The 26,235-nt window shown below is 37.9% G+C and overlaps 2 protein-coding genes across 13 annotated transcripts in view; one reads left to right on the top strand and one right to left on the bottom strand.

The window, feature by feature from the left end:
• The window catches only part of LOC105208998 (uncharacterized protein DDB_G0283357), a 131,501-nt gene extending 108,195 nt beyond the window's left edge, over positions 1-23,306 (top strand). For 3 of the 5 annotated variants that reach the window (XM_054232410.1, XM_054232411.1, XM_054232412.1), the window contains 7 exons: positions 14,515-15,870; positions 16,356-16,695; positions 18,843-19,092; positions 19,205-19,550; positions 19,625-19,836; positions 21,809-21,998; positions 22,098-23,306. In XM_054232410.1, coding sequence (XP_054088385.1) covers positions 14,659-15,870; positions 16,356-16,695; positions 18,843-19,092; positions 19,205-19,550; positions 19,625-19,836; positions 21,809-21,998; positions 22,098-22,982 — 3,435 coding nt within the window. In that variant the 5' untranslated portion in view covers positions 14,515-14,658 and the 3' untranslated portion in view covers positions 22,983-23,306. The remainder of the gene's footprint in view (positions 1-14,514; positions 15,871-16,355; positions 16,696-18,842; positions 19,093-19,204; positions 19,551-19,624; positions 19,837-21,808; positions 21,999-22,097) is intronic. The other 2 variants (XM_054232413.1, XM_054232414.1) reach the window with 2 other exon arrangements.
• An 824-nt stretch (positions 23,307-24,130) lies between these two features.
• LOC105208996 (SH3 and F-BAR domain-containing protein DDB_G0274695) overlaps positions 24,131-26,235 on the bottom strand; it is a 101,817-nt gene continuing 99,712 nt past the window's right edge. For all 8 annotated transcript variants that reach the window (XM_011179127.3, XM_011179129.3, XM_011179128.3 and 5 more), the window contains 2 exons: positions 25,770-25,880; positions 24,131-25,695 (listed from right to left, as the gene is read on the bottom strand). In XM_011179127.3, coding sequence (XP_011177429.1) covers positions 24,958-25,695; positions 25,770-25,880 — 849 coding nt within the window. In that variant the 3' untranslated portion in view covers positions 24,131-24,957. The remainder of the gene's footprint in view (positions 25,696-25,769; positions 25,881-26,235) is intronic.

The raw sequence follows: 26,235 nt of genomic DNA, 5'->3' as shown, positions 1-26,235 counted from the left end.
TTCTAAATCTATAGTTTAAAACTATTTGAAAAATTTTATTTTTTTAATGAAAATTCTATAACTCGAAACCTCTCTAACTCGAAGTTTTTTTGTGGATTATGGTGGTTCGAGTTAGAGAAGTTCAAGCTCTTTTATATGCAAAAATTTATTATTACATCTCAAGTATTTTATGTGATTATTCATAAGAACAGACTGAAAGTTAAAACCGTATAATTATGTAAAACTAGCAGACTGCTCCGGCTTCTCACGGGTTTAAAAGTTATAAGATTTTACACACTTATATACATATGAGGTTTTGAAATTTTGTTAAGCAAGCTGCTGTGAGCGCTCTTTACTCGTCTCTCTGGCCCGCGATTGCGATTTGAAGAGAATGACTTGCAAGACGATTTTCAGATTAAGATAATCCATCACGGAGTTTTTTTGATACCCTCCAGCGTTAGTTTTTAGCTTAGCTCTGTAGAAGATAATTTAGAAAAAAATATTTATCCAATAATATATTTGTCCAATTCGAGATGTTCTAAATTATTATGCGAAGTGTTAAAGTCTATAGCAAATCGATATTCCCTAAATCTTTGCGATGAGCAGCCTTTAAAACCAATTTCTCGGTAATTTATATCTTCTCCAACATGAAAGAAATGTTGTCACAATCACTTACGCTTCAACTACTAAATGCGTTAAATAATTTCTTTGAAAGTCATTTTTCAAATTAGAAAAAGTAGCATTTTCAGAAAGGCCTCAACGACTGTCAATATTGCAGTGATAATCCGAACTTTGGTATCCTAAATAATTCTTTGTGAGATTTGGTGTTTATACATTTTAAGAAGCCTGGATTTTAAAAGTGTCTGATTTAAATTAACTCTGCGCTATTTTCTCGAACCCCACCTATCCCCAGAGATCATTCCCAAAAGCGATTCGTGTTCTCTTCTAGTGAGCTTTTTGGCGTAATCGGTACTGTGCTCAAATGTGTTTAAGATTTTGGACACAAATGTGATTTCATTTAAAGGAGCTCTGAATATCGCTGAACAAGAGTAAAATTTCCGTCATACATTGAACACGTCTTTTAGGATGATGAAAAAGCCAATCCTTCATTATTTACTTTTAACAACTCTTCAATGGCTTCGAGTTCATACACGAATTTAAGGCGTATAATAGAATTGGTAATGCTTAAATAGACTTTCATGGGTGCAATCATGTGTATACATATGTTTCTTTGTCCACCGAAAGTTTTATAAATTTTATTTGAATTTTATTACTATTATCTCACCAAACATAATGTCACGTAATTGAAGTTAAATTTCACTCATTACGCTTAATTAGCCAGCGCAATTAAGTGCAATAGCACTCGTTTTCGTCACGGCGACTCACATATGTACACACGGGTACTTCGTTAGACGCATCAAATGTCTTTTCGAATGTCCAACATTTCTGATTGTTGCAAAACGTGTTTACACCTTTTACTACACAAAATTAAGAGACACAGAAAACGAAAAAAAATATATGAGAAAATCACGAGAAATACAGCGCGTCATTGTCGCAATACCTTTTTATTTAGATGGACAAGTAAATTGAGTTAATTTAACGGTGTTACGAAACAAATAGACAAAAACGCTTATGCGCCACATAAAATACATATTTACAAAATCAGGCGGCGCTCAGCAAGTGACTTGTCGCTTAACACACACACAATTAATGTCCGAGTTATTTCCGCCTGCGCATGCGCGAATGGCACACCCAGCAGCGCTTATCTAAGCCTGGCTGATCTCACATGGCCAAGTCAGTCAATTCAACGCATTCTGCTTCCAGTCAATTTGTTGCTTGCCCATAACTGTTATTGTTATTGTTATAATTGCATGTCATTTGCGAATAGTCGTCGGCTGGGAGGAAAGTGTGCAGTTTGCTTGCGACGGGGAAATGTAATGGTGAAAAACACCCGCACAATGACAACTGCGCAACTGATCGATTGCAATGTTGCGTGTCATGCAATGTGCTACAATAATTTATGTCTGCTTACCACATTTACGTGTACGTTTGCCATATGCGACAAGTTGCGGCGCGTGGTGTCAGTTATTGAAATCTGTATTGGAAATGTGACAAATCAGAAATGTAACAATAAATAATAAATTGTTATGAAACAATAAACGGTATGTTACTGTCGTACAATGTAGTAGCTCTCGTAATAACTTGATATACAGACAGCAACTTTATTATTAATCACGCGAAATGAAAGCAAGAGTGGTAAAATATATGATTTTTATGAGAGAGATTTTTTAGGATATTTTCAAATTCATTGGTAGTACTGATGATCTTGAAGACCCAAAAATTATAGTAACAACTGTTTATACGTAATATAGAATAGTCCAGTTAGGTTATTGACTACCAATATATTGTGGTAATGTTACAAGATCATGACTATAAGTCGGATGTTCATTGAACTTTATTCTAGATTAATCGGCGTAGTATGACTCATGCATTCCAAAGACAGTGGGGTTCACATAACCAGAGCAGAGTCGAATTTGTATTACGCCTTGACAGTCCTTGGCGCATTAACTCATACAACAACTTACAACTCATATCAGACTGCCGACATTTTAATTTATATCTCGGTACGATGGTCTATGGTCGCTGGTCAAGGTTCGTTATGCTGAACAAATAATTAGCTTAAATACTAAGGAATCGATTTTCTACCCCATAAAAGTCTATACGAAGACCTAACACATAACTTTAGAAATATTTCTCAAGACTACGAACAACAATAAAATATAGGAAGTGAGCGATTAGCTAAATTGTCTATTGAAAGTAAAATTTACGAAGTATTATTAAATTTTATTTTATGTTTTTTTTTTTTAATTTTATTTTTTATTTAAAAAGTACTTCCTCACTTTTACGGCGACTAATTAGCGATTAAAACAAATTTAATTGTCGGCTGATGTCTCTGTCACACTTGTTTACAATTTAAACACATTTACCCGTATTTCACTACGAGCACTTGCTGGTTAACTAACTAAATAGTCGTAACAACATTAAGTAATTTAAGTGCCGAAAAACTCCACGCAAATTTTCCTTTACACAACCTCACACAAGCAAACTTTTAAATTATGTATAAATTCGCCAACAACTCTATTGTATTGTGTATTTGTAAGAGCCTTGGTTCATCACCAAAAATTCACCATTCACTTTGTTTACTTGAAGTATGAGTCAAGTCTTCACGTATTTTGCAAAATTAATTGCAATTAAAAGTTCACCATATTTTGAACTGAAGGTCAAGTCAAATTGTAACTTTTTTGAATATATTCCAACCTTATTATGCGACATTAGAGGATTCGAAATTATAAACTTTAAATAAATATTCATTTATACTTACCATAATTTTTTATGTTTATATAGAATAAGTATTAAAAATATCAAAATCAGACAGAACCCTCCGACAGTAATTTCCCGATAATATTTAGAATATATTATTTTCTTTTTTGTAAATATATCATTCAGTCTTGCAGTAGAGTAGTATCTAATAGAAACTAATTTACGTACATATCTTTTCATTTTATACCTTCTGATCTGGTATGCCTATGAGGCGTAGTTTTTATATAAAAGGTCTGTTAAAAAATTTGCTCCTCCGATTTACTGCTTATAGACTTTCAGGCAGGAAAAGCTTCCTGTAACGACCATAACAACTGAAGGATAGAAGATATAAATATTATATATGTAACTCTCTTTCAGCTATAGAGAATCTGATCTACTTATATCATAGCATTTTCTTTTCTCGATGCTGCCTCTTCATATTTCAACATTTTCCATTTTTTACATGATAAAAGAACAAAAAAAATCATCCTATTATGCTGATCAACTCTCACAATTTGAAAGCCCGAGTACAGGGCAGAATAAATGCAACATTTTTTTTTGAGGAAGGAAACCTTATCATATTTGAGAATATTAACGATAGTCGACCTACGGTCAAAACTTTGGCTTCAAGTTTTCTTCCGCCGAAGGTTTTGATATTTCAACCACACTCTGTTAGTTCAGTGTCATACTTCATATTTATTCTGAGATTTAATATGCATTATACTATTCTTTGGAAATGAAAGGATTGAAAAAAAAATCCTCGAGATTATGTGACCTTAAACAGAACATGGACCCATGTAAAGTGAGCTAGTTAGTTATTTTTCGATTTGGATCTAGTTCATATCGATTTTCGTGAATTAAGAGAAAACTAGTGAAAGTTATTACGGGAAACGAGATTGACACAAAGAATAACAATGTGAAAACTACTGTATTGAACCATCGAGCCTCTGTAGTAAAGTAGGCCATTTTCGAAAAAAAAAAATCAAATTCAATGTAGATTCACGTCTTCCACATAGAAGAAAAAAATAATCACATTATTTTATTTAAAACTTTCAACATTACTAGTAGTTAATTAACAAAAAATTATAACAATTTCGACAAGTTTTTAATTGTCAGAAAATATTTCCAGAAAAACTAATTAACGAGCCTCAATTTTGCAACATTTTGGCAACATAAACAATTCAAAACACCACAAGTAACACCACAAAATAAAATTTCAGAGCAAAAACTATGTCTTCACATTGCTACATGTATATGTGCATTCAAATAAAAAAAACTGTGCGCATGCGCAACACTCAACGCCAAACAGCCAAAGTGTTTTTGCGAGTTTTTGAGTTTTTTTTTTCGAGGACGAACTAATGTTTTACGACAAGCTGCTGGTTGATTTTTATAGGCTTCCGCGCTATTGCCTAATTGCCACAGCCAACAAACAGACACACAGACGGACGGACATACTTTGTACGCGAGCGAACGCGTTGAAACGAGTGCTTGCAACATTTTATGACTTTGTCAACAACTCCAACGCAGAATTTGCCGCTTTAGCGAAATAGCAAAAAATCAAGCTAATTTTAATGTACACTTTAGCACCTGCATTTCCACACACACACACTCAGCTTATCTGCATATATGTGGAGGTGTGTGTGTGTGTGCGGGTATACGGTTTGCCGATTGCGCTGTGTTCATCTGTTGGCCAACCTCCTTTTCGCCGTGATTTATTCGCATTTATTTGACTGTGTCAACTTTCAAGGCGACAAGCGCAATGAGGAACGCGCCGGCGCCGCCACTTGGACTCACCACTTGAAAGGCTTCGAGTGTGTGTGCGGTTGGGTATGCGTGAGTGGCACTGCAATTGATTGCAACTGAAGTGGTGAGCAGGTGGGCGTAAATGACTCTTTTAATTTGACTTTCTTATTTGGGTGCCTCTCGTCGGTTACACACGCCAATTGATTGCCACACAAATGTGCCATTTGTCTTTTTCCAACTCTTAAACGGTGTGTGGCTGTTTTCACGCAAGCACGATTTTCGGTTAAACCGTTATTTGCCATATATGTAAATACATAAATTTACTCAAAAATATTTTTAAATGTATTTTAAATTTGCTATAACATTAATTATGGGTTTCTGTACTCTCGTAGCGATACAGAGCGCATTATGGTGTGGTTCAACTAAAGGTTATCTTGTCAACATAAAATAAAATAAATACATTAAATATAACAGCATATAATAAATGAGTTAGTTGTAGAGTTATATGTGATCAAACTATATAAATAATGAAAATAATTGGTTTACCGTTGTTTTATGTACATATTTACGCCCATCTGTCAGATAGCTTGAATGAAATACTATAAATGGCGAAATCGAATATGATCGGGTGCATAGACAACAGAGTTTTAGTCTAAATAAATACAATGAAATAGTAGCCAAAGCTCAACGAAACTTATAAAAATAGGTCTATACCTGTCTCAATATTTGCCTTCCAATGTATTTTAGCACAATGCATAATATATCTCAAAGGAACTATGATATAATCATTTTGCACTTTGCCTTCTACCAATAAATAATGGAATCAGTTCAAAGCTTCATTTAGCGCTAATTTTTCATAAAAGATACATAATCATTTTTCTCGCTCAAACATAGCGATTCACTTTTTCTTTATTTATTCTCTGTCTATAGTATAATTGTAGTAGAAATGAGGCCTGACTCGATTTAGAAAAGATACTTCAGCTACAGTTCCGAGGGAATCTGGTCTTCGATTGGCCATCTCTCTGTTTGCTGTATTTAATGTAGCTTCTATTGTTAAAATAAATATCCTCGTTAAAGCGTTATAGCCAGCTTCTGAACCATATTTATTTGATTATGACAGTCTATAAGATTTATACCAGTTTGTTTTATTCGCTCCATCACCATGAATTGGCAAATCGAAGACAGCGTTGCCATATCCTCCATATTCGGTTGAATTTCATTTATTTTGTTTATCCAGAGAGTTTGTTAAAGCAGTTGTGTGTTCTTTTTTAATAATTTGAACCGATTGAACACTCATTATCAGTAAATACTTTACTGTTCGACCATTTCTGGGTCATATATTCAGACAATTCTTTAACTCAATAATCTATTTTGTTAATATATATTATTTGAACTTTTCGAAGTATTTTGAGTTCAATTTCTTTCAATCCCAGATGTAAAAACATATAAAAACCAATCAGAGGTATTTCGATCGACAATGCAATAATGAAAGGGGTGCTCATAGTGCTTTGCTTTCGTGTTCTGCTTATTTGATCCGCATACTAAAACTATACAGAACCAGAAACTCTAGCTGTCAGACCCTTGCTTTGACGGTAGATCCGACCGACATACAAGTTTTTTCCAACAGTGGTTCCCTCGATAAAAAATGCCAAATGTCTACTATTAAAAGCCACTCAACAATATATGGTCTATTGTTCTTTCGTCGAATAGAATCAAGGAATATACCAGAAACGAGAAGAGACGGTGATTATGTAGGTTCCAAAAAAGCAGAAAACCGTACAGAAATATGGATAACTTCAAATTTTGTGTGCAATGAAATAAAACCAAAAATATAACAAGATTCTCATGCATAGATCTCATTTCCAGAGCTAGCAAGATGGTTATTGAAAGAGAAAGAAGCAAAAGAAACAACATAAACACGAAGAAAGAAAATAAAAAATTAAAAAAAACCGACATAAAAATAATAAAACAATATTTCTTCCACGAACAGCCAACGGCTTAGCGACAGAACAGTTGATCAACTGCAGATCAGTCAGTGGACTTACTGATCTTGTAAATGTCAGTCACCGTTGTTGTGGTCGATACGTACAGATTTCTACAAGTACATACACTTCGCTCTTCAACAAACTGGTCAATCAGTTGAAGTTATCCGCACATTTGTCCATGAAATCTCTAGAAACAACGCAACTCCATCGATTTGCTCATATTGGAAGCGCGACCAAAGCTCCGCAAACTGCGCAATCAATAAACGAGCATCCAGCGCTTCCTGTAAACTACCGCATGGTGCGTAAAAGAAATATATTCTATATGAAATTTGTACCGTCACATTGACTACACGTTCTTCTAACTCTTCGGCTTCGCATATACTCGAAGTATGCACCTGTGCAAGCATTTACGACAGGTTTTCGCGCATGCGCCCGGTATGCAATGTCGTCGTTAATACGACAAGTTGCCTTCAAGTTGGAAATTGTGGCACTAGTGTGACCTAGTCCCCACCGACAGCGACAAGTCGTCGTCATCTTACCAATCCCATTACAAATCCACACAACAAATCTGTGGCAAGTTTGTCATCTAAATAGTCGCATTACTCATACGAGTACATATTCTAGTGGCACACTTTAGCTAACTCTGCAACAACAACAACATGCAACTACACGCACTATCCGTTATTGTATATGCTTGTCCACATTTTTCCGCGCCTGGGGCCGCCATCCACTTCATATTTCTGCTAGCTACTTTGTTCGTTTTGTATTTATAAGCTGGAAGCCTGGAAGCTTCGTCGTGTAGCATGGAGCACGCGAGGCTTCAATGTCGCTTCCCGTCCATCCGCACGCTCAATGTCATGTCTGCGCCGTGTACTACGGTACTTCTTGTGCTATTCACTATCGTTGCGCGTCGAACCTGTTCATCTCGCTTGGTGGCTCGTTCGCTTTGTTCTGCTTTCGGCCTTCTCTCTATCTTGACACTGTGTGTATTTGATAATTTATGCATTGGGAAAATGTCGACCGCCCGGTAGTTGCATAAATTAACAGACATTTCTTTGTACAAACACAATTTATGATATCGATTTGTTCGCAACCTCGAACGGCAACCAACAACCACAAACCGTTTGCTACTCTGTTGCTGTTATTGTATTGATGATTTTCTTTTCAATTTGAAGTAGTTGCTCAGTAGAGTTTTGCTTAAAGAAAATTTGAATATAACACATATTGATAGTTGATCGCTTATGACTGAACAAGCTGTGGGCGTTTAAGACATTTTCACATGACTTGTTAATCTCGGGGACAAGGTGATCTTCATGCCGACGACATGCTGCTTTTATTCTCGAAATATGTCACCGCGTGACTTCACAGTCTCGAATGCATTTGCGTATTTACTTGAGCTTGGTTTCATTGAGAGCAAGTATCGTTCTAAAATCCCCACTTTCTAACCATATATTGAGAAGTTTTTGATACTTTTTTAACTCTGTCTGTCTAATATACCAATTTGTCGATCAAATTAGGTATAGAAACATGTTTAATATTATTTAATGTAAGTCTAATGTATTGAGTTTTCTTCTGTGTTTAGTATGATCTATCAAAATATGACTAATTGACCTTTAAATAGGTGTAGATGATTGTTTCAGATCAAAAAAGTTTCTTCCGAGCTCGAGTAAGGTTATTGAACGTTAAAGTCAGTTTTGTAGACGGCCCTTTGGTGTCGTAAACTCGAGTTTAAATTTTAGTGGTTATGAATAATTGCGAGGAGTTCTCAATATGGTGTTTAAGAAACTCTGAGTAGAATCGTAATTTTTTTTCAAACACTGTTTGGCTTTTAACAATTGGTATGATAAACTCCGTGTTTGAGATAAAGAACAAAATATAATATAAATTGAACTTGAGTTTCATAAAATTACTGTATTTTTATGAAAGGCAGCTCAAAAAACAATTAATAACTAAAGTCACAAGAGGACCTCACCTAAGACCAGGTTGTTCCAATTTTAATAAGGTTAAAAATTGTGGACTTGCTATTGAGAAACCGAAATGGAAAATATTTTTCTGTAAAAGGAAAGACCCAGCTATGTACCTCACATGAATTTCGAAAAAGGTGCTGATTAGAAAGCAACAAGCCGAAACTATCGATAAACAAAGCTCTTCCCAGATAGTGCTCTTATCTTGATCGATCTGCTATTAGTGAAACTATTTACTGTGCGTCCGGAAATTAATTTTCAAAATCGATATTTATCGTACAGTAATCATAGAGCCGCATTTTGAAGTTCAACTAAACGAAATCAAGGGATCCAATAAAGGGTATACCGAAACCTGGTATATTTTCGTTTATTTTCCACAGATCTTTCTGTTAAAATTTTTCGTACAAGATACAACTGTATATCCTATTCAATGATTTTCTAATGTTGAACAATAGTCTTATTTCTACATACGTTAGAGTTGTCGATACAAAGGCTGATTGATGGGCTTCAGAGTAAATATTCTTGGAATTTTTATTAGGTTGGGTTAGGTTAGGATATACTGGTAGGCCAATAAGCCACATCCTTCAGGATGCCTGCGCTTGACGGGAATTTTAAAAGGTTTTGTGGCTTCACTTTCGATACCTCTTCCAGATTCTCATATTGTGAGGTCCCGAGGTAGCGAAGACATAACATTGACAATGCAGGGCAAGTGCACAGTTTCTCTTGCACCTTGCGCCTAATATTTCCTACAGTCATCTCGATCAGTAAGTCCCATTTTGTAGGCATGTGCCGCCACCAGACAGTGGTCAGTGAGTATTTCCATCAAACTCCTACAGTCGCTTCTATAGAGTGACAGTAGGAGTTTTGTGTACTTCTGGTCGACCGCTTTACACATGGCTTTAGCGATTTTACACACCGGTATATTTGCCCAACGTGTTAAGGTTTTTCTTGTCATGTCCCTGTCCAGATCATCGTATAGACGGTGCTTGGGGTTGCCAATGTCGGTCGCATTTCCGGATGACAGTTGTATACCGTTCTTTTTGTTTTTATCGACAAACTTTTATTTATTATAAAAATAAGATTCTAAAAAATCGATTAAAAAATTATGAAATTTTTTGCTGAGATTATCAACATCCGTCTTCTAGTTTTGAAATAAAAAGGTCTCTTCCAAAGTCAACACCAACTTCTCCACCAGTTTCTTTCAAAATCACCACGAAAACTTCAAGCTAATGAAATTCTAAATGGTTTTTAGTCCACAAAAGCATTGCAGCAACACCCACTTTGCAGTTGCACAAATAAGCACACATATGTCACAAAACATCAAAATGCCTTTACATACTCGCATGTCCACAGAGCAGACAGTTCACAGTTCACATTATGAAATGAAATGTGGCATTTGCTTGTTGGAATGCGTGTACTTATGAGAATATGAGAATTAAACGCCAATTTTGTCTGACGCGCATTGCGAGCAGTCACTCAGCCAGACTCTTGCGGCCTGCCACTTCTAAGCCAACGCCAGTTCACACTTGCTTAGCTCGGCGCTGAGCGCGTGTCAACGACATATTAACCCAATTCTTGTTAGAAGCAAAGAAACAAAAAAAAGCACAAACAAAGCGCGTTCATTGTTTTACATTTCTTTACTTGTTATGTTTTTTAGTTTATTTTCATATTTTTTTTTAATTTTGTGCGCTTGTCTTCTCCAGTACTACTCGTGTGCGGCACTTGAAATCTGCCTTAAGTACACAAACTGTGCTTTGGAAATTTCTTCACTCATTTTCACTTGGTCGCAATTAGAATTTCATTATGCACATTCACTCGGCAGGAAAGCGGCGATTGCGCAGCACTTCAAGTGTCTGTGGACTCGGTCTGACGCAAATGTGAAATTAATTTTATGCTTTGCTCTCAACGCCAACGGATGACTTGTGATGATACCTAGTAAGCTCATCTTCTGCTTTGTCATTGAGTGTTGACCCAGCTGAAAGTAAGTAAATTCATTGTGAGCTCATTTAAGACTGTGATTCTCATGCTACTTTCGTTCGAAATTGAATTTATGTGACACTGGTCAGCACAAATTGAATTTTTTGCTTAAAATTTTGAATAAAAATACTTCTTTAAGGGATTAGGGGTAGTCAGAGACACGAAAAAATAGAATTTTCAGTAATTTTTTTTTGCTATTAAATCATGTTATTTTACAAAAGTAATAATATGGCATTATTATACAATGTTTTGACTTAAAGTCACGAAAATTAAAAAAAAAAAATATAATTTCCAAAGTTATAGCTGTCTGTGTTGACCCAGTTTCAAAAAAAGGTCCTTGCAGTGACAATCATAAGTTCTTGGAAATTCATCTAAAATCAATCGGGTAAAAAAAATTAGTTTTATAAATAGACAATCCTGGGCCTGATCCAAAGCTTTTTTTCAAAAATTAACAAAATGGCGGCCTCAGGAAATTTTTTTTAGATTTTCGGGAAAAAATCAACAGTTAATTGGTCTTAAAAAATCGAAATTTTTGAAAAAAAAAAAATACTTTGGATCAGGCCTGAGTTTATTATGTATTCTAAAAGCTGTATGAATTTCATTAAAATCTACTGAGCGGTTATCGAGTTACAGTCACAAGTTCAAGAATCACCAGTTCAAAAATCATAGTTTTGAGATAAACGCATTTAAAGTTTGACACTAGTGTGTTGGAGTGTCTGAGCGCTATTTGTGAGCCGGTGAGCCGTCGTTGTGTTGCTTTCCGAATTTTTTAAAGAATATTGGTATCTCATAGAAGATTACCTTATGTGCCCAATTTCGTTAGGATACCCGTCCCCGTTCTCAGTCGGTTCTCGGGCTTGGGCTTATATCTTAACAAGCATTTGAAGCTGAATAAATACATCGATTATTTTACTCTTCGGCACCTCTTAATAACTAATGGAAGTATCTAAAAATAAAAAGGGTGAAAAAATTGTTATTTTGTTGTCCAGTGTACATATCGCCAGTGTAAAATTTTTCGCTTATTCACTTTGTGCGCCATAAACGTATTTAATTCGCTGCTTTTATTAACAATTTTGCTGATTTTTTACGCTTTGTTTTTGTTAATATACTTTTATGTATTTCTTCTATTATTTTTTCCATTTTTACTTTTGTAATTCACTTCATCTGTGTAATGATAGCAATTTTCAAGATTTGCAGTTCGCCCTCCTTTCACCGAAATAAGTTAAAGAAAAAGTAAAAACAAAATACAATTTCATAGCACCTGTAGATAATTTAACGAGCATTAGTGGCACATATATTGCCACATACATACATCTACATATGCCTTTGCGAAATTACAAAAACTATATAGGACAAGTCATATTGAAAAAAAATACTTCGGTGTAAATAATGCAACATTTTGTATTTTGTAGGTAGATTACTACTCTGTAGTGTACTGGTCATCAGACTAGTCAGTTTAAAACTCGAATTCCCGAAGCGAACTAGATAATCCATTTTTAAAAGGAATTCAGGAAGTAAGAATCGTTGATAGTTGACTTTTGGTAAAAATACAGTTGCTTGTGTGGAAAAGTCCCGCCAACTAATTCATTGGGCTAACTGTTCATTCAAATTATAGAGTTGTTAATAACTAGGTGCTTTCAAAGACGGGTAATTTATTCAAACTTAGGAAAACTGGAAACCATTTTTAAATATTTGAAGGGACATTAAAGTTATATCTTCTGATTCTACTTAGTTCCTACATAATCAGAAGAAGTGATTAGATCGCATTGCTATCAGCTCTCTAAATAAAATAGAGCACTTATGTATTTATATTCGTAAATTCGTATATACTTTTTTTTACTTTTATGCAACACACAACAGTTTACAAACCTTCCTAAAAGCACGACACCGAAACCTGTACTCCAATTCATGTCTCACTCACTGACTTAGTGACCTGTTGCCTTTGTGATTGTTACTTGCGCACATTGACTCATATTCTTTTTGTTGTACAAGTTTTGCAATTCGTATTTTTTTGTTTTTCTTTTCATAGTCACTTCAAGACATTGTAGGTAAGAGATAAAGATTGGATTGCTATCAAATCGTGGTGATTGTTATGTCATATTAGGCAAATGTAGCGTGACTTTGTGAGATTTTCCCTCCATTGCAAATGTTAAAATATAAGTAAACTATAACACTTCATAAAATCACGTGAATTAAGTGTCCTGGATAAATTTTTGAATAATTGTATTATCCAAAATGTAAATATTTACAATCCCTTGTTAGATTGTATAATTAATTAAGACTCCTTTAATTTAATAAACTATCTGATTACATGTTTCCTAATTTATTATTTCAGCCGAAATTGTGCAATAAGTGATCAAATACAGCGCTACTCATGTTTGTTATTAACGCTGAGCTCCGAGTTAGGAGATTATACTTGGTCTGTGCTAAATAAGTTTTTGTGATACCAACATTTCCTACAGATTGATCTAGACTCGAAAAAGTGTTTTGAGTACATTATCAATCAGTAAGGTGATTGATTTAGTTTCCTGCTAATGAATTGATTCAACTGAATGTCTATTGATATGAGATCCAAGTTTTCAACTTTAGTCTTACAAAAGTGAGACATCAATAAAGAAGTGCCAAGAGGATTCCACCTCGACTTCTATAAAATAACTTCGACAATTTGTGCCGAGAAAGATTTTTAGGCTCACCGCAGCTTTACCAATTACAGTGACTGGTTAAAACTAATTGAACTTTCTGAAGTCATACCTGAAACCTCTGCCGTTATACTCCGAAGCAGAAAGAGCCTGCGTTCATAGAAGTAATCGCAAAGTTCGACTCCATAGTGCGCGCTTATTTATTTCTAATATTTTGTTCTTCAAGCCGCTGCGCTTCGTACTCGGCTCTCAAGCGCGTACTTGGCAGGTTTTGAAATTTTGTTCAGCAAGCAGCTGGGAGAACTCGTTACTCGCCTCTCTGGCACGGGATTGCGGTGCGAAGAGAAGAGAAGGAATGACTTGCAAGACGATTTTCAGTTTAAAATTCTCCATCACGGAGTTACTCGGGGTGAATGTAGCTTTCCAATGGTGAAAGATTTTTTGAAATCGGCACAGTAGTTTTTGAGTTTATTCATTACAAACATACATACAAATCTTTCCTCTTTATAATAGTAGTATAGATTGAGAGAAAAACCGTTATTTTCAAGTCTTATGATATTGAGATAGATCCGAACCCATTAGCCCATTACAAAATGATACGGATTTCTGGTAATCATACTACTAGAGACCGCTATACAAATATCTTTCTTAAGCTCGGACAGGTCCTTTGTCGTTCTATCGATCTATAAGAAAATAGAACCACAGAACTTTATATAGAAAATCACTATACCATAATTTTTAAATATGTACATCTACAATTATAAGAGACTTGAGACTTCCTCACACAATTTGAGGTATCTTTTATTTTTTCTTTAAAATATTTTATATTTAGTTATATTCAGTTTATTTTTTTTTACTTTCTTACAGATAACGTAATTTCAGCGACTTTAAGACTAATGAATCATTAGTTTTCTGGATTCTAAACAAAAAGTATCCGCCTTTGTGACGGCATCAATCACGGCCCTTCAAACAATAAGGATCTAAACACTACAAAAAATTCCCAGCTACACAATGTCGACCAAACCAGCAACAATAACATTGGGCATAAGCGCCCGCATTGGTGGGAAAAACAATACCAGCAACAACCATAGCAACACTGCCTCATTCACCGCACGCCCCGCGCATATCACACAAGCATCGCCCACCGTGGCGAAACGCGGACACATCCGGTCCGCATCGCTGGAGAATGGCAATTCCTTCACAGCCAAGAACACACTCGGTTTGCCGGTGGCAACAGCACGCGAACAACAACAACAGCAGCAGCCGACGATAATGAGTCATACCGGCACGCTGAAGTCGCGCAACGAGCAAAAGCGCATGCGCGGACAGAAATTCGGCAGTCACAGCAGTTTGGACCAGGATGCGTTGCCCAGTGCTGGGCGGACCAAATTTCAGAATATACGCCAAATATTTGAAATAACCAAAAAGCGAACCTTTGGTGGTGGCAGCAGCAGCAGCGGTGGAAGTAGTGGCGGCGCGACTGCGGCAGCCGGAGAGGCAGATAAAATGACTGCCAGTACCAACAGTGTCAACAGCTATAAAGCGCAGGCACACAGTGGAACTGAAAGCATTGAGAATCAGCGTTTGCACGCACAACCGCCTGCTACAACAACAGCTACAACACATGGCGTCATACCCAGCGCCGCACCGCCTGCCCTCATGTCAACATCCATGCCGAGTCTACAGCTGCGCCAACAGACACAAGCCGCCTCCGCCTCCTATCAGCCACACCAGCAGTTGGTGCGTAAACCCACGCCAACACTGACGATGATGGGCGCCAACGGAAGCGGAAATCGCAGTAGTTACTCGGAAATGAGCGAACGGCTGAGCATAACGGAGAGTGTCGGCGGTGGCAGCAGTAGCTGTATGTCTGGCAATTTCGTTAATATGACTGGGAATGCATTGGATGCGAAACAGAAACTGCGTTTGCAACAACAATTACAACAACAGCAACAGTTGGTACAACAACAACAGCAGCAGCTGCAGCAGCAACAGCACCTGCAGGCGCAGCGGCAACACTCACAGCCAGCAATGGGTCAGTTGGCGCACCTACATCAACATCAGCAACAACAGCAACAACATATGCAGCAGCAATTGCAACAACAACAATTGTTGGCACAACAACGCAGTTCCGGCGGCATATCACACCAGCAACACAGTTCCATAGCAGCAACAACAACAATGAACGGCAGTGTCAGCGCTGGAGAAACCGGCGTCGAGCAGGTTTGTAACTAGATTTCACACCTTTCAATGAACATTCATACATACATGCAGACATCTATCCGAACATCGGTGCGAACTCAAGTTTCGCTGGGCCCGCGGTCCGCGGAGCCTCAGTACGCTGTGTGCAAATAAATCTGGGGTGTGTCAGTGTCACTAAACAACTGCAGAAAAACAACAACATCAACAACAAACGATCGCATATGGCACAGAGTACAACCACGTAACAGCATTAGCCTCCGCCAACTACAACCAACAACCAGCCGGCTCATTCATGGCCGTTCCCAGTGACACCACCATTCAACAGCTGTAGATTGTTGTGTCTGTCAGTCGGTCGCTGGGTCGCGATTGCTTTCAATTTTTTTTATTCCACTTCATTTATCTACATTTATAGCTTTTGGCTTAGTCATTTCTCATTCCACGAACTGCTAATACCTTTCGTATTTACTTTACTTCTTTGTTTTCTGCTCTACTCTTTTTCTCTAAAGCAGTCAAAGCAGTCAAAGCCTTCAACAGCGCTTGCAACAACAACAACAACAGCTGCAACAGGCACAACGTCAGCAACAACAGCAGCAACAGCAGCGCCTGCAATGTCTGTGATGACGTCGTATGAGAATCTTTTGCGTCCCATCGCCTTCAAGCCAATCCCCTTCGAGCCGGACTACAGTTTGCAGAACGCTCGTTATATTGCCGGCGATGTGAATGCAGTGACGACAACCACATCCACGGCGTCGTCGACAAATGTGCAGACATCGGTTGTGGGCGATCGTTATGGCTCAACGCCATCACTTGCAGCCGCTCAGGGTTCGAACCAAATGCGTTTTGGCAGTAAGTAATTAATGATTGCGGGAAACTATTGATTGGTGATGGGTTCGGTTCGTTAGGTGTGCTTGTGTTTGCGCCTCCTCTTTTGTGTTCGAAAAGGCCGCAAATTTGCGGAGGAGTGCGCTTGTGTTTCATGTGCCAACATTTTTTGGTATAATCCCGAGTTTTTAGAAATTAATAAGTTAAATGGCGCAGATAACATCTAAATAGTTCGATGAAGTGATAATGGTGACACCCTTTTCACATTTTTTTGTATAACGTTTGTTAACTTAGAGCTTTTGGGGATTTACTATAGATCCTTTTCTGTAATCTTTTTCACTTGCAGATAAAACATAACTTCTCCCGACGGTATTGAGCTAAACGACTTTCCTGATTCATAAAAATGCATGAACCTCTTAAAATGACAATTAGCTAAAAAATAATTTCATTTCATTTAGTTGCTAAATTAATTCCAATGACCACCTCATAAGCTTAAAGAAAGACTTTATTAGTGGAAACCATACTCCCATATAATGTGTAAATTCGAACTTGGTCTAACATATCCCCGTTTTTAATTGATAGAAATCTGAAAAAGTCTTCAAAAATTAATTGATTCACGTAGTTGTCTAAATTTCGTTATGAACACTATTATATCCATCGCTTCGCGTAATCGATAGACTACTACACTAAAGAAGAATATTAATAAAAGACACAATTAAATACCCCTAAAAAGTGGTAAAAAGATCAATTAATATTTATTTCCACTTTTGTATCATGGTAATCTGAACAGTCTTCCAACTTCACTATACCATTTTTGTAGTTAGACATTTGCTTCAAATAGGGTCAGAATGCGTGCGAGAAGCGATATTGTTCAAGCGTGGAGTAATGCTATAGGCTATCAGAGTGGAAGCTACAAAGCGAGATGACCTGCTACATTGCTTTCAGTGTGAACGATGGATGCATAGGATGACTATCATATCATTTATGGTGTGCTTAACACCTTTGTTGAAAAAAAATTGGAATACTACCAAATAGCCAAAATAAAAATAAAAATTCCAAAATACTATATTCGGTGTGCAATACAAAAAATAAATAAATAAAAAATCGCAAAAATTTTTGGAGTGAAAGATCACACCACAATCTGTATTGTTGTTTTGCTCTTTCGACGTCGATATGAAGCTCGCATTCACTCTGACATCGTGAAGTGATTTACATAACCAGACACATGTAGCGATTTAAATATAGTGCCATCTTATCGCATCGCTTCTCGCTCCCTCACTGATATCAACCTAAGTCCCAGTTTAGTCGATTCATCCGCGAATTCGTCCTTCGACTGTTATAATATCGGTAGCGACTATATCAGATTTTTCTTTATTTTTCATGCGGGTCCAAAAATATATACGTCGTAACTTTGCCAGCGGGCTGTTTCGCCGTTGTCAGTCTTCAATACGGTTCTCCGTAAGCAGTGCTCGGTTGGCCTATGTGAAAAACCAAAGCGGTAGTTTTAAATCACTATTATTTTCTATTACCTTAAAGTTTACATGAAATATATTTTGAGGTTACATCTTTGGGGTAGATACTTAAATATATTTTAATCCAATCATATTATTTTAAGAAACATTTTTGCAAAATATTACGTATATATTTATAGTTAACGCTTTTCTAGAAATTGTATCCCAATTTTGAGGTTATGGTCGTATATCGAGAGTTCCTTTTCAAAATGTTAAGGTCTTCTGTGCACGGAAGTTTGTTTTCGGAAATATTCTAACGATTTCAATTAACTAGCCGTCATAAAACAACTTTGTATGTCATTTACATTAATATCATTTGCGATCGGCGAGGTGAATTAAGCCTTTGGTTTGAATTTGTCGGTACTCCTCAAATACCGAAATAGTAATTAACAATATTGCGCCTAGCAAACTGCCTTGGAAAATATGCGGGGTGTATAAGGAAGCAATTTTAATTAATACCAACTACTTCAACAATATTTCGAAAGGCTCTTTAATAAATATTCGGTAAATTCGCCAGACATTTCGAAATAATTATTGCAATACTTTATTTTTATTAATGATTACAAACATGCATGTAGACTTAAGCTTAAAATTATTACTAGGTGCTTAACCGGCAACGATTTTAAAAGCCTTCTCTTCTTCTTCTTCATTACTTTGCAGGCACCTCTGATTTGCGGCATGGCAGCGCCGGCGGTGTTGGCGGTGGTGTTATTGGTGGCATTAATGGAGTCGGTGCTGGCGGTGGCGGTGGTGCGCTCGGAGGCATCGCCGTTGGCGCTTATTCAAGCAATAATTATTGCAACAGTCTTATGGCGCGGCGTCGTGGTTCCAGATCGTTGAAAATCAACGATAGCATGGAATCGATTCGGCACACACCGGATTCGGATGCGAATAGTCAAAGTAGCACAATGTAAGTCAAGGAAATTAATTGAAATAGAAATCGCTAAAACGCTAAAACGCTCAGTCGCGAACGCTAATAGAAACTTTTATATGCACTTAACTCATTTTAATGGCATTTACAGCAAATCGACTGGCAGCAGCGCACACCACAATAACAACAACAGCGGCAGTAATAGCAATGGCCTGCCAAGCGCTATGCACAACGGCACAACCGGCTTCGGTTTCATTGGCGTGGGCAGCACAGCCGGCAGTGGCAGCGGCGCATCGACTGGCAGTAACGGTTGTGGTGGCAGCGCCAGCAATGGCTGTGGCAAGTATCTGCTGAGCGAGCAGTGCGATATGACACCTTCGCCATCCGACTCGGGCATATCGGACTTGGAAGCGGCGCTTAAGGATCGCGATTCGGAACTCTCCTATCTACGCCAAGCAATGGAGCACAATGAGAAAGTAATATTCCGTGTACAAAAGGTTTAAGGCGACACAGCGAAATAACGGCGCTAACTAACCTTTGTTTTTGTTTTTCCTTCTTTGTGATTTTTTAGGACAAAGAGAACTTCTGGGAGCAAGAGACAAAGCGCTTGAAGACATTCTATGAAGCTCAGCAACGTGAATATCTATTGAAAATGAAGAAAATGGAGCAAATGCTGGCCATGCAACAATTCCAATTCAAACAGCACAAGCTGCGGCATACCGAACAATCGAATAAGCTGCGTGAGCAGGTGGCCGATTTGAAGAATGAAAACGAAATTCTGCGGTGAGTAATGTGATACTTTTTTTTATTGAAAATAGGTTAGGAGTTTCGAATGTAGGAGTAGTAATAACCAGGGTTTTGCGTCTTATGTTTATATCGTCTCATTTGTATGCACTTCACATCTCGTAGTCGTAGCGCCTATTCAAATTTATTAGTAGAGAATGATCCCTTAACAGCTTTTTTTAAGTGTTCAATAGATCAAACAGTTGTTCAGTTTTAAGTCTTATCGAACCGAGCCGAATACGCACTCTAATCTGCAGTGAAATTAACGAATTCGGAGTCCTTTTTGGTCATGTCTAGAAGGTAGATACGGTATTGAAGATTTAGTTATTAAAAATCCATAATCATATCCTACATACGTAATACGTATATACCTTCATTTGTGGGCGTTTCTCGTGGACGTCAAACAAAATTTTATCCGCCTTCGAAAGGATATTTTCATTCTTCGTTTCGCTGTGAATAAAACGGAGAACTAATTGCTATCGCGGATTTGGTCTCGAGCATAATTTTTCTCGATTTGTAAGGACCTTAAGGTGAAGGTTTTAAAGGTACTCAACTTTAACCTAAACGATAATGCTTATACCGTATCAAAAATTCAGTGTCAACCAATATTAAACATCTTTATTTTTTCCATATAATTCTATAAACTACTACTAGCCACTCTAAACTCTACGAAGGTTAAAGAATTCAAATATTTAGTGACAGGATTGCTTTAATAAAATGCGATAATATTGAGTCTTTCACTCAACGATTTCCAACGAAATCATACCATGAAACGTAGAAAATCTCCTTCGAACAGAGCAAGCACATACCTTGATAACTGATTACTACTCCTCATTCAATTCAGTTCTATAAATTCTTAGTCTACAACAGAAAAACTAAAATTTTGGAAATAATGGTGAAGGCATAGCTTGATGAGCGCTGCTGCAACTGCTTTCAATTACCTTAATTGCGTTTTCTTAAGACCTGCAAAGTAGGTCTCCGTGCCAGTATAACCTGCTTATTCGACTCAAATGTCTGCCCTACGAATCACTTTTTCAAAGCTATAAAAAAGTCGGCGGAGATGTGAGCCAGCGCATTGACACGGTGGAAAAGCTCTTTTTTGTTTGTCAATTTGGTACATTAAAAAAAAAAAAAAACACGGTGCCGAAACGACCCAATAATTCGACATAGACCGTTTTGCCCAGCTACAGATAGTCGCGACAACACCTAGCGAATCTAGGAATTCGTAGTCAGTACCTTTCTTTCCGTAAGGATAAACTTGGGATTTTTTGGAGCAAGTTCGCGAAGTCCAATAAGCGTTCAAATACATAACTGGACTCGTAGTACTGAAATTTGGACAGTAACTATAATATCCAAACCACCGATATGCTAAATCTAATAATTATCTTCGCTTTATAAATCTTTTAATTTTTCCAAGACATCAAGGCACTGACATCAAGACAAAACCCCTACCCACTTGCTGCCGAATTTTTTGATGAATTTTTGCGGCACATGCCTAGTACTGCAGTAACCGGTTACTTTTTGGAACCGGTTTTTTTGTGACTCACTCGTGGCACTGTGGGCGGTCGGTGGGTGGGGCTTTGGGGCGTTTTTGGACAAAACTTCGACGAGTGGGTAGTCGGTTTTCTGTGAAGAACCGGTTTTTTTGGATCGGTCAGTGATCGGTTTTGCTCGTGCACTTCTGCCCGAACACTTCTCAACCGATTTATACCGCACATTGGATATATCTGGAAAATACGGACATACATATATCTGGTTTTGGCCTCAGCAAAAATCGCTATTTTTTTTTACTCAGGCCAAAATCGGACATGCGGATATATATTGATGAATTTTTATGGCGATCGCGGATATATAGTATATGTCTATTTAAAATCGGAGATGATTTTTTAAACATCCGATCCGATCGGCTGCGCATCAAAATGAAAAATGTTTGAGAAAATCATATTTAAATCAATATTTTCTATTTTTGCAGAAGTACCAATGGCAGCTTGAAGAACTCCGAGCGTAATCTCAAGGACAGCGTTGCCTACATTGAAGAACAATTGCGCGAGTCGGAGAATACAATCGCCAGCATAAAAGCGGAGTTAGAGGAAAGCGAATGGAAAGTGTGCGAACGCAATGGCGAGCTGGCGCTGCTCAAATCGCAGCTCAAGGAGGCGAATGTGAGTAAACTTCACCAAAAATATTTTCTTTCCCAATAAATAATCCATAAAATTATAATGAATCCATTAAAAATAATCCCCACACTCTCACACACACAGGTTGAAATCACGCTCAAGGAACACGCCATTGTCCACCTACGGCACGAGAACACCAACGCCGAAACGCAAATCTACGAGAGTCTACAGGAGAACCAGAAAATGACGAAGCAAAAGAAGCAAGTCGAACAGCAGCAGGCGCGCACCGACAAACAAGCCGAAAGCGAACTGAAACAACTCAATAAAATCATCATACTCAAGGATCAGGTGATACTCGCACTCACCAACGAGCTGGCCAAGCTGCGCAAAGAGCTCTCCGATTTGGCGATCTTTCAAGAGTACGGCGAAGAGCCCTCCGGACGCTTCATACGCCTCAAACAGCAGTTGGACAATCTCACCGACATTTGCAATCGCACGCGCCGGCAAGCACACAAACCAGAAATAACGGCGGTGAACAGCGCCAAAGAGAAGGTGATCGACGACACCAATCTGGAATTGATCATGAATTGCCTGAAGATCGCGCCGCCACTAGACGACACCGATGAAAGTGAAAATGAACGCGAACGCGCGCAAAACAAGCAACGCGCCGAGAAGCGGCTGGCCAAAATGTCCGCTGACATACAGAATTTCGTCTACGGCGCACAAAACCTACCCGACATCGCGATGAATCACCAGCCGCCGCATAAGCCGCTCAAATACACGCACTCCAATCCACACAAGCTGGAGGAATCCACGCTCGATACGCTCATCGAAGAGTCGGCGAGCTATGCGGAGGAGATCGCCAAGCTGCGCAAACAGCTCGATGATGTGCGCGTCAATTTCGAGCTGGAGAAGCGGCAGTGGTGCGAAGAGCGCGAGAAGGTGCTGAACTACCAAAAACAATTGCAAGCGCACTACATCAATATGTATCAGAAGCTGCGCAGCTTGGAGAGCGGCAATGAGGTTTAAAAGCCAACCAGCCAGCGAGCCAGCATATTTATCGTAGCAACGTAGTTAATTTGTTAATTCACAGTCACACAGTGAATACATATAAATAGTTTAATTATTTTATTGTTATTGTAATTTTAAAATGCTATCTGCACACACTAATAATATTCCACACACACATGTATTTTTATTAAACATTTATCATATTTAATGAAACCATATTTATTACAAATGTTATGCACTTAAAGAGAAGAAATAACACACAAATACAATGTACTATAATTTATAAACATTTTATATATATATGTGCATATAAATAATATTTAAGCGCACTCAATTTCATAAATAAATGTTAGTTTTCATAAAACACGCTTTTTTCCCCTTCAATTTGCAACAAAAATCATTAAAATCCAACAAAAACTAACGAAATCCCACATATGCGCACTTTCATATGGTTGTTGTTATCGTTGTAGCGCAATTTGGCTGCAAAACTGAAATTCATTTTTCTCGATTTACACCAGGCGCGCAAAGTGCAGCAGTAGGTCGCCCAGTCAATTTGCACTTTTAACTTCCGCTCCCAAAAATGCGCAACGGAAGTGCATGCTTTAAGGCGCTACTGTGACACAGAGTGACACCGCGTGCAGCGGAAGTTTCATATAAATCAGTATAAGTTGCATGCAAAATGTCGCTAGATGGCGCTGTGTGATATACGTTGGCTTGCCAGGCTTCCGCTCGAGCTCACCAATACTAATGCACCTCACCCGCACATCCGGCTGCGGCCAAAGTTTGAAAATTTGTACTGAATTCGGGCTGGTGCACCAGGCGCGCAAAGTGCAGCAGTAGGTCGACCTACCAGTTCGCACAGGGTGACCCATATGAAATACATTTTTTGAATTCAAATGCAGGGTGCCCCAAATGAAAATTATTTTTTAGATTTGAATGCAGGGTGACCCATATGAAAATTATTTTTTGAATTTAAATGCAGGGTGACCCAAATGAAAATTATTTTTAGATTTGAATGCAGGGTGACCCATATGAAAAATATTTTTAAATTTTAATGCAGGGTGACTCAAATGATTTTTTTTTATTTGAACGCAAATAAAAACTCAAATGAAAAAAATTTTTTTTTTTGCATAAAATTTCAAAAAAATTGCACAATTTTTCCGACATTTCGTAAATTTCAAACAATACATTTTTTATTGCTAAAAACTAAAAGTAAGTAAATATACATGAAGTAAATATTAATATTACTAATAATATAATATAAACATAATATGTTGTTGCAATATAAATGACTTCATTAAGCAATCAATGTTTTGTTGTTGTAAGACTACTAACACTTCATTAGCAGCTATGTTGCGTGTATTCATGCGCTTTGAATTGTTGTTGTAATATTATTGTTGTGAGTGTTTACGAGTAAATTATACACTTCGACGAATATAAATACATAATATTAAGCGATACATAGGTAAATCAATTTAACAACTTAGAGGCTGCATTAAAATTAAATGTTAAAATTACTTTTTAAAAAACACATTTTTTTTTATAAATTAATGACGAATCAGATTCGTTAGCTCGCATGCCAGTTGAATAATGGCTTCAATGTTATTGCTATTGTTTTTATATAATTTCTGCTCCACTCAAAAGAGATTTTGCTGCACAAACAACTCGCTGTTGTTGCCTAGTACTAATTTGAGAGTGTCAAGCTATACTCTTGAAGATTTGTTCATAACTTTAGGGCTGTGCTTATGAAACCCTATTTGGCAGTCGTAGGGAAGACAAGTTGCTGTTAATGTTAAGGCGTTTTATACGGTTGGCGTTTTACAGCTGAACTGCACTCACTGCGTCGATTACGCATACTGAAAAATCCGCCTCTCCACAATCTCTTACACTTTCATATAAACTCTTCTGCTACGTACGTTTAGACCACACACAACTTGCTGCCACCGCACACTTTGCTTTAAACCTATGTTAACAACTGCTTAGATTACACCCTTCAAGCGAACTCCTCCACATAAGTCGCCGGGAAGATGCCTACATGATTGCCCAGAGCGCCCAGCCACCAGCCGTCCTCCTGCTTGGCGTGCACCTCAATGATATCGCCCGGCGTCAGCTCCAGCTCGTCGTACAATTTCGGTGTATAACAGTATAATGCCTTACAGCGGCTCAGTATAACCGGTGCACCACCATTACTTTGTCCATTATGTAGCTCTGCCGCATTTTGGTAGATTGTAGGCGTCGCCGCACCATTAGACATGACCGTGGCCGTGCCGTTCGCCAGCATTGTGCTCTTCTCGATAATCGCTTTGTGTTCTTTGCGTCCCGTACTGCTGGTGGTTGTCGTCTGCTCATCATCATCATCCTGTGAGCTGAATTCATCGAAATCTGAATCCTGTTGATTCGAACCGCCATCGGCTTGACCACGATCACTGTAGGGATCATTGTCACTATGCGCTGGTATGGTCTTTGTCTTATCAATGCTGGCAATGCACAGCTGTGTCTTATTGCTGAGCGTCTCAATGTTGCTCTTGCTGCGACTGAACTTGTGTATTAGATTATTCTTGCTGAGATCGGTACAGCTGGCATTCGAGATGTTGCTGTTCGTTTGATTCACGCACTCGTATTCGTTCTCCTGCACCGATGCGCTGTCGTCCTGACTCATGCGATCGTTGTTCTTCAGCCAGAGTGGTACCTTGAGTACGCTCTGTTGTAGGCCGGTGCGATCGCGTGTCACCTGTTGGGTGAGATGAAGCGGAAAAATTATTGTAATTTTGTTGTTAATAATAATTGCAATTGTGTTACTCAAACCTGTATATGTTGTGCTAGTGGATGTGACGATCTGGGCTTGTGATCCAATTCCAATAGTGCTGAATGCAATTTGAAGCGTGCCCCTTCCAAATAGGTCAGCATCGATCGTATCTGTAAAAATGTTAAGATAATTAAGTTTGATTATTAATTTTTTGAAAATATATATGTGGGCCTAACGTTCGACACTCTACCAAGTTACTTTAGTTACTAGACGTGCGAAATATTAGCGGATGCCTGTAATATTTTTGGATGAAAAAATGTTGCAAAAGACAAACTTTTGTTGAAGTGCGGAATTGTCAACCAAGAAAGCACGTTTTTGATATCATAATCATTTATCACATACGCCAGGTGTTGAATAGCAAGGCCGGAACTCATTATGTTGAAGTCCCGGAGAAGGACTTACCCACACATTCTCATATTTAGTACTAGATGAAATTATTGTCTGGATTATGTCTTTTGAATTGAT

Source organism: Zeugodacus cucurbitae, chromosome 5 (assembly GCF_028554725.1).
Source record: "Zeugodacus cucurbitae isolate PBARC_wt_2022May chromosome 5, idZeuCucr1.2, whole genome shotgun sequence".
Lineage (NCBI taxonomy): Eukaryota > Metazoa > Arthropoda > Insecta > Diptera > Tephritidae > Zeugodacus > Zeugodacus cucurbitae.
Note: the sequence above shows the minus strand (reverse complement) of the source record. Positions and strands in the feature narration are given on the sequence as shown.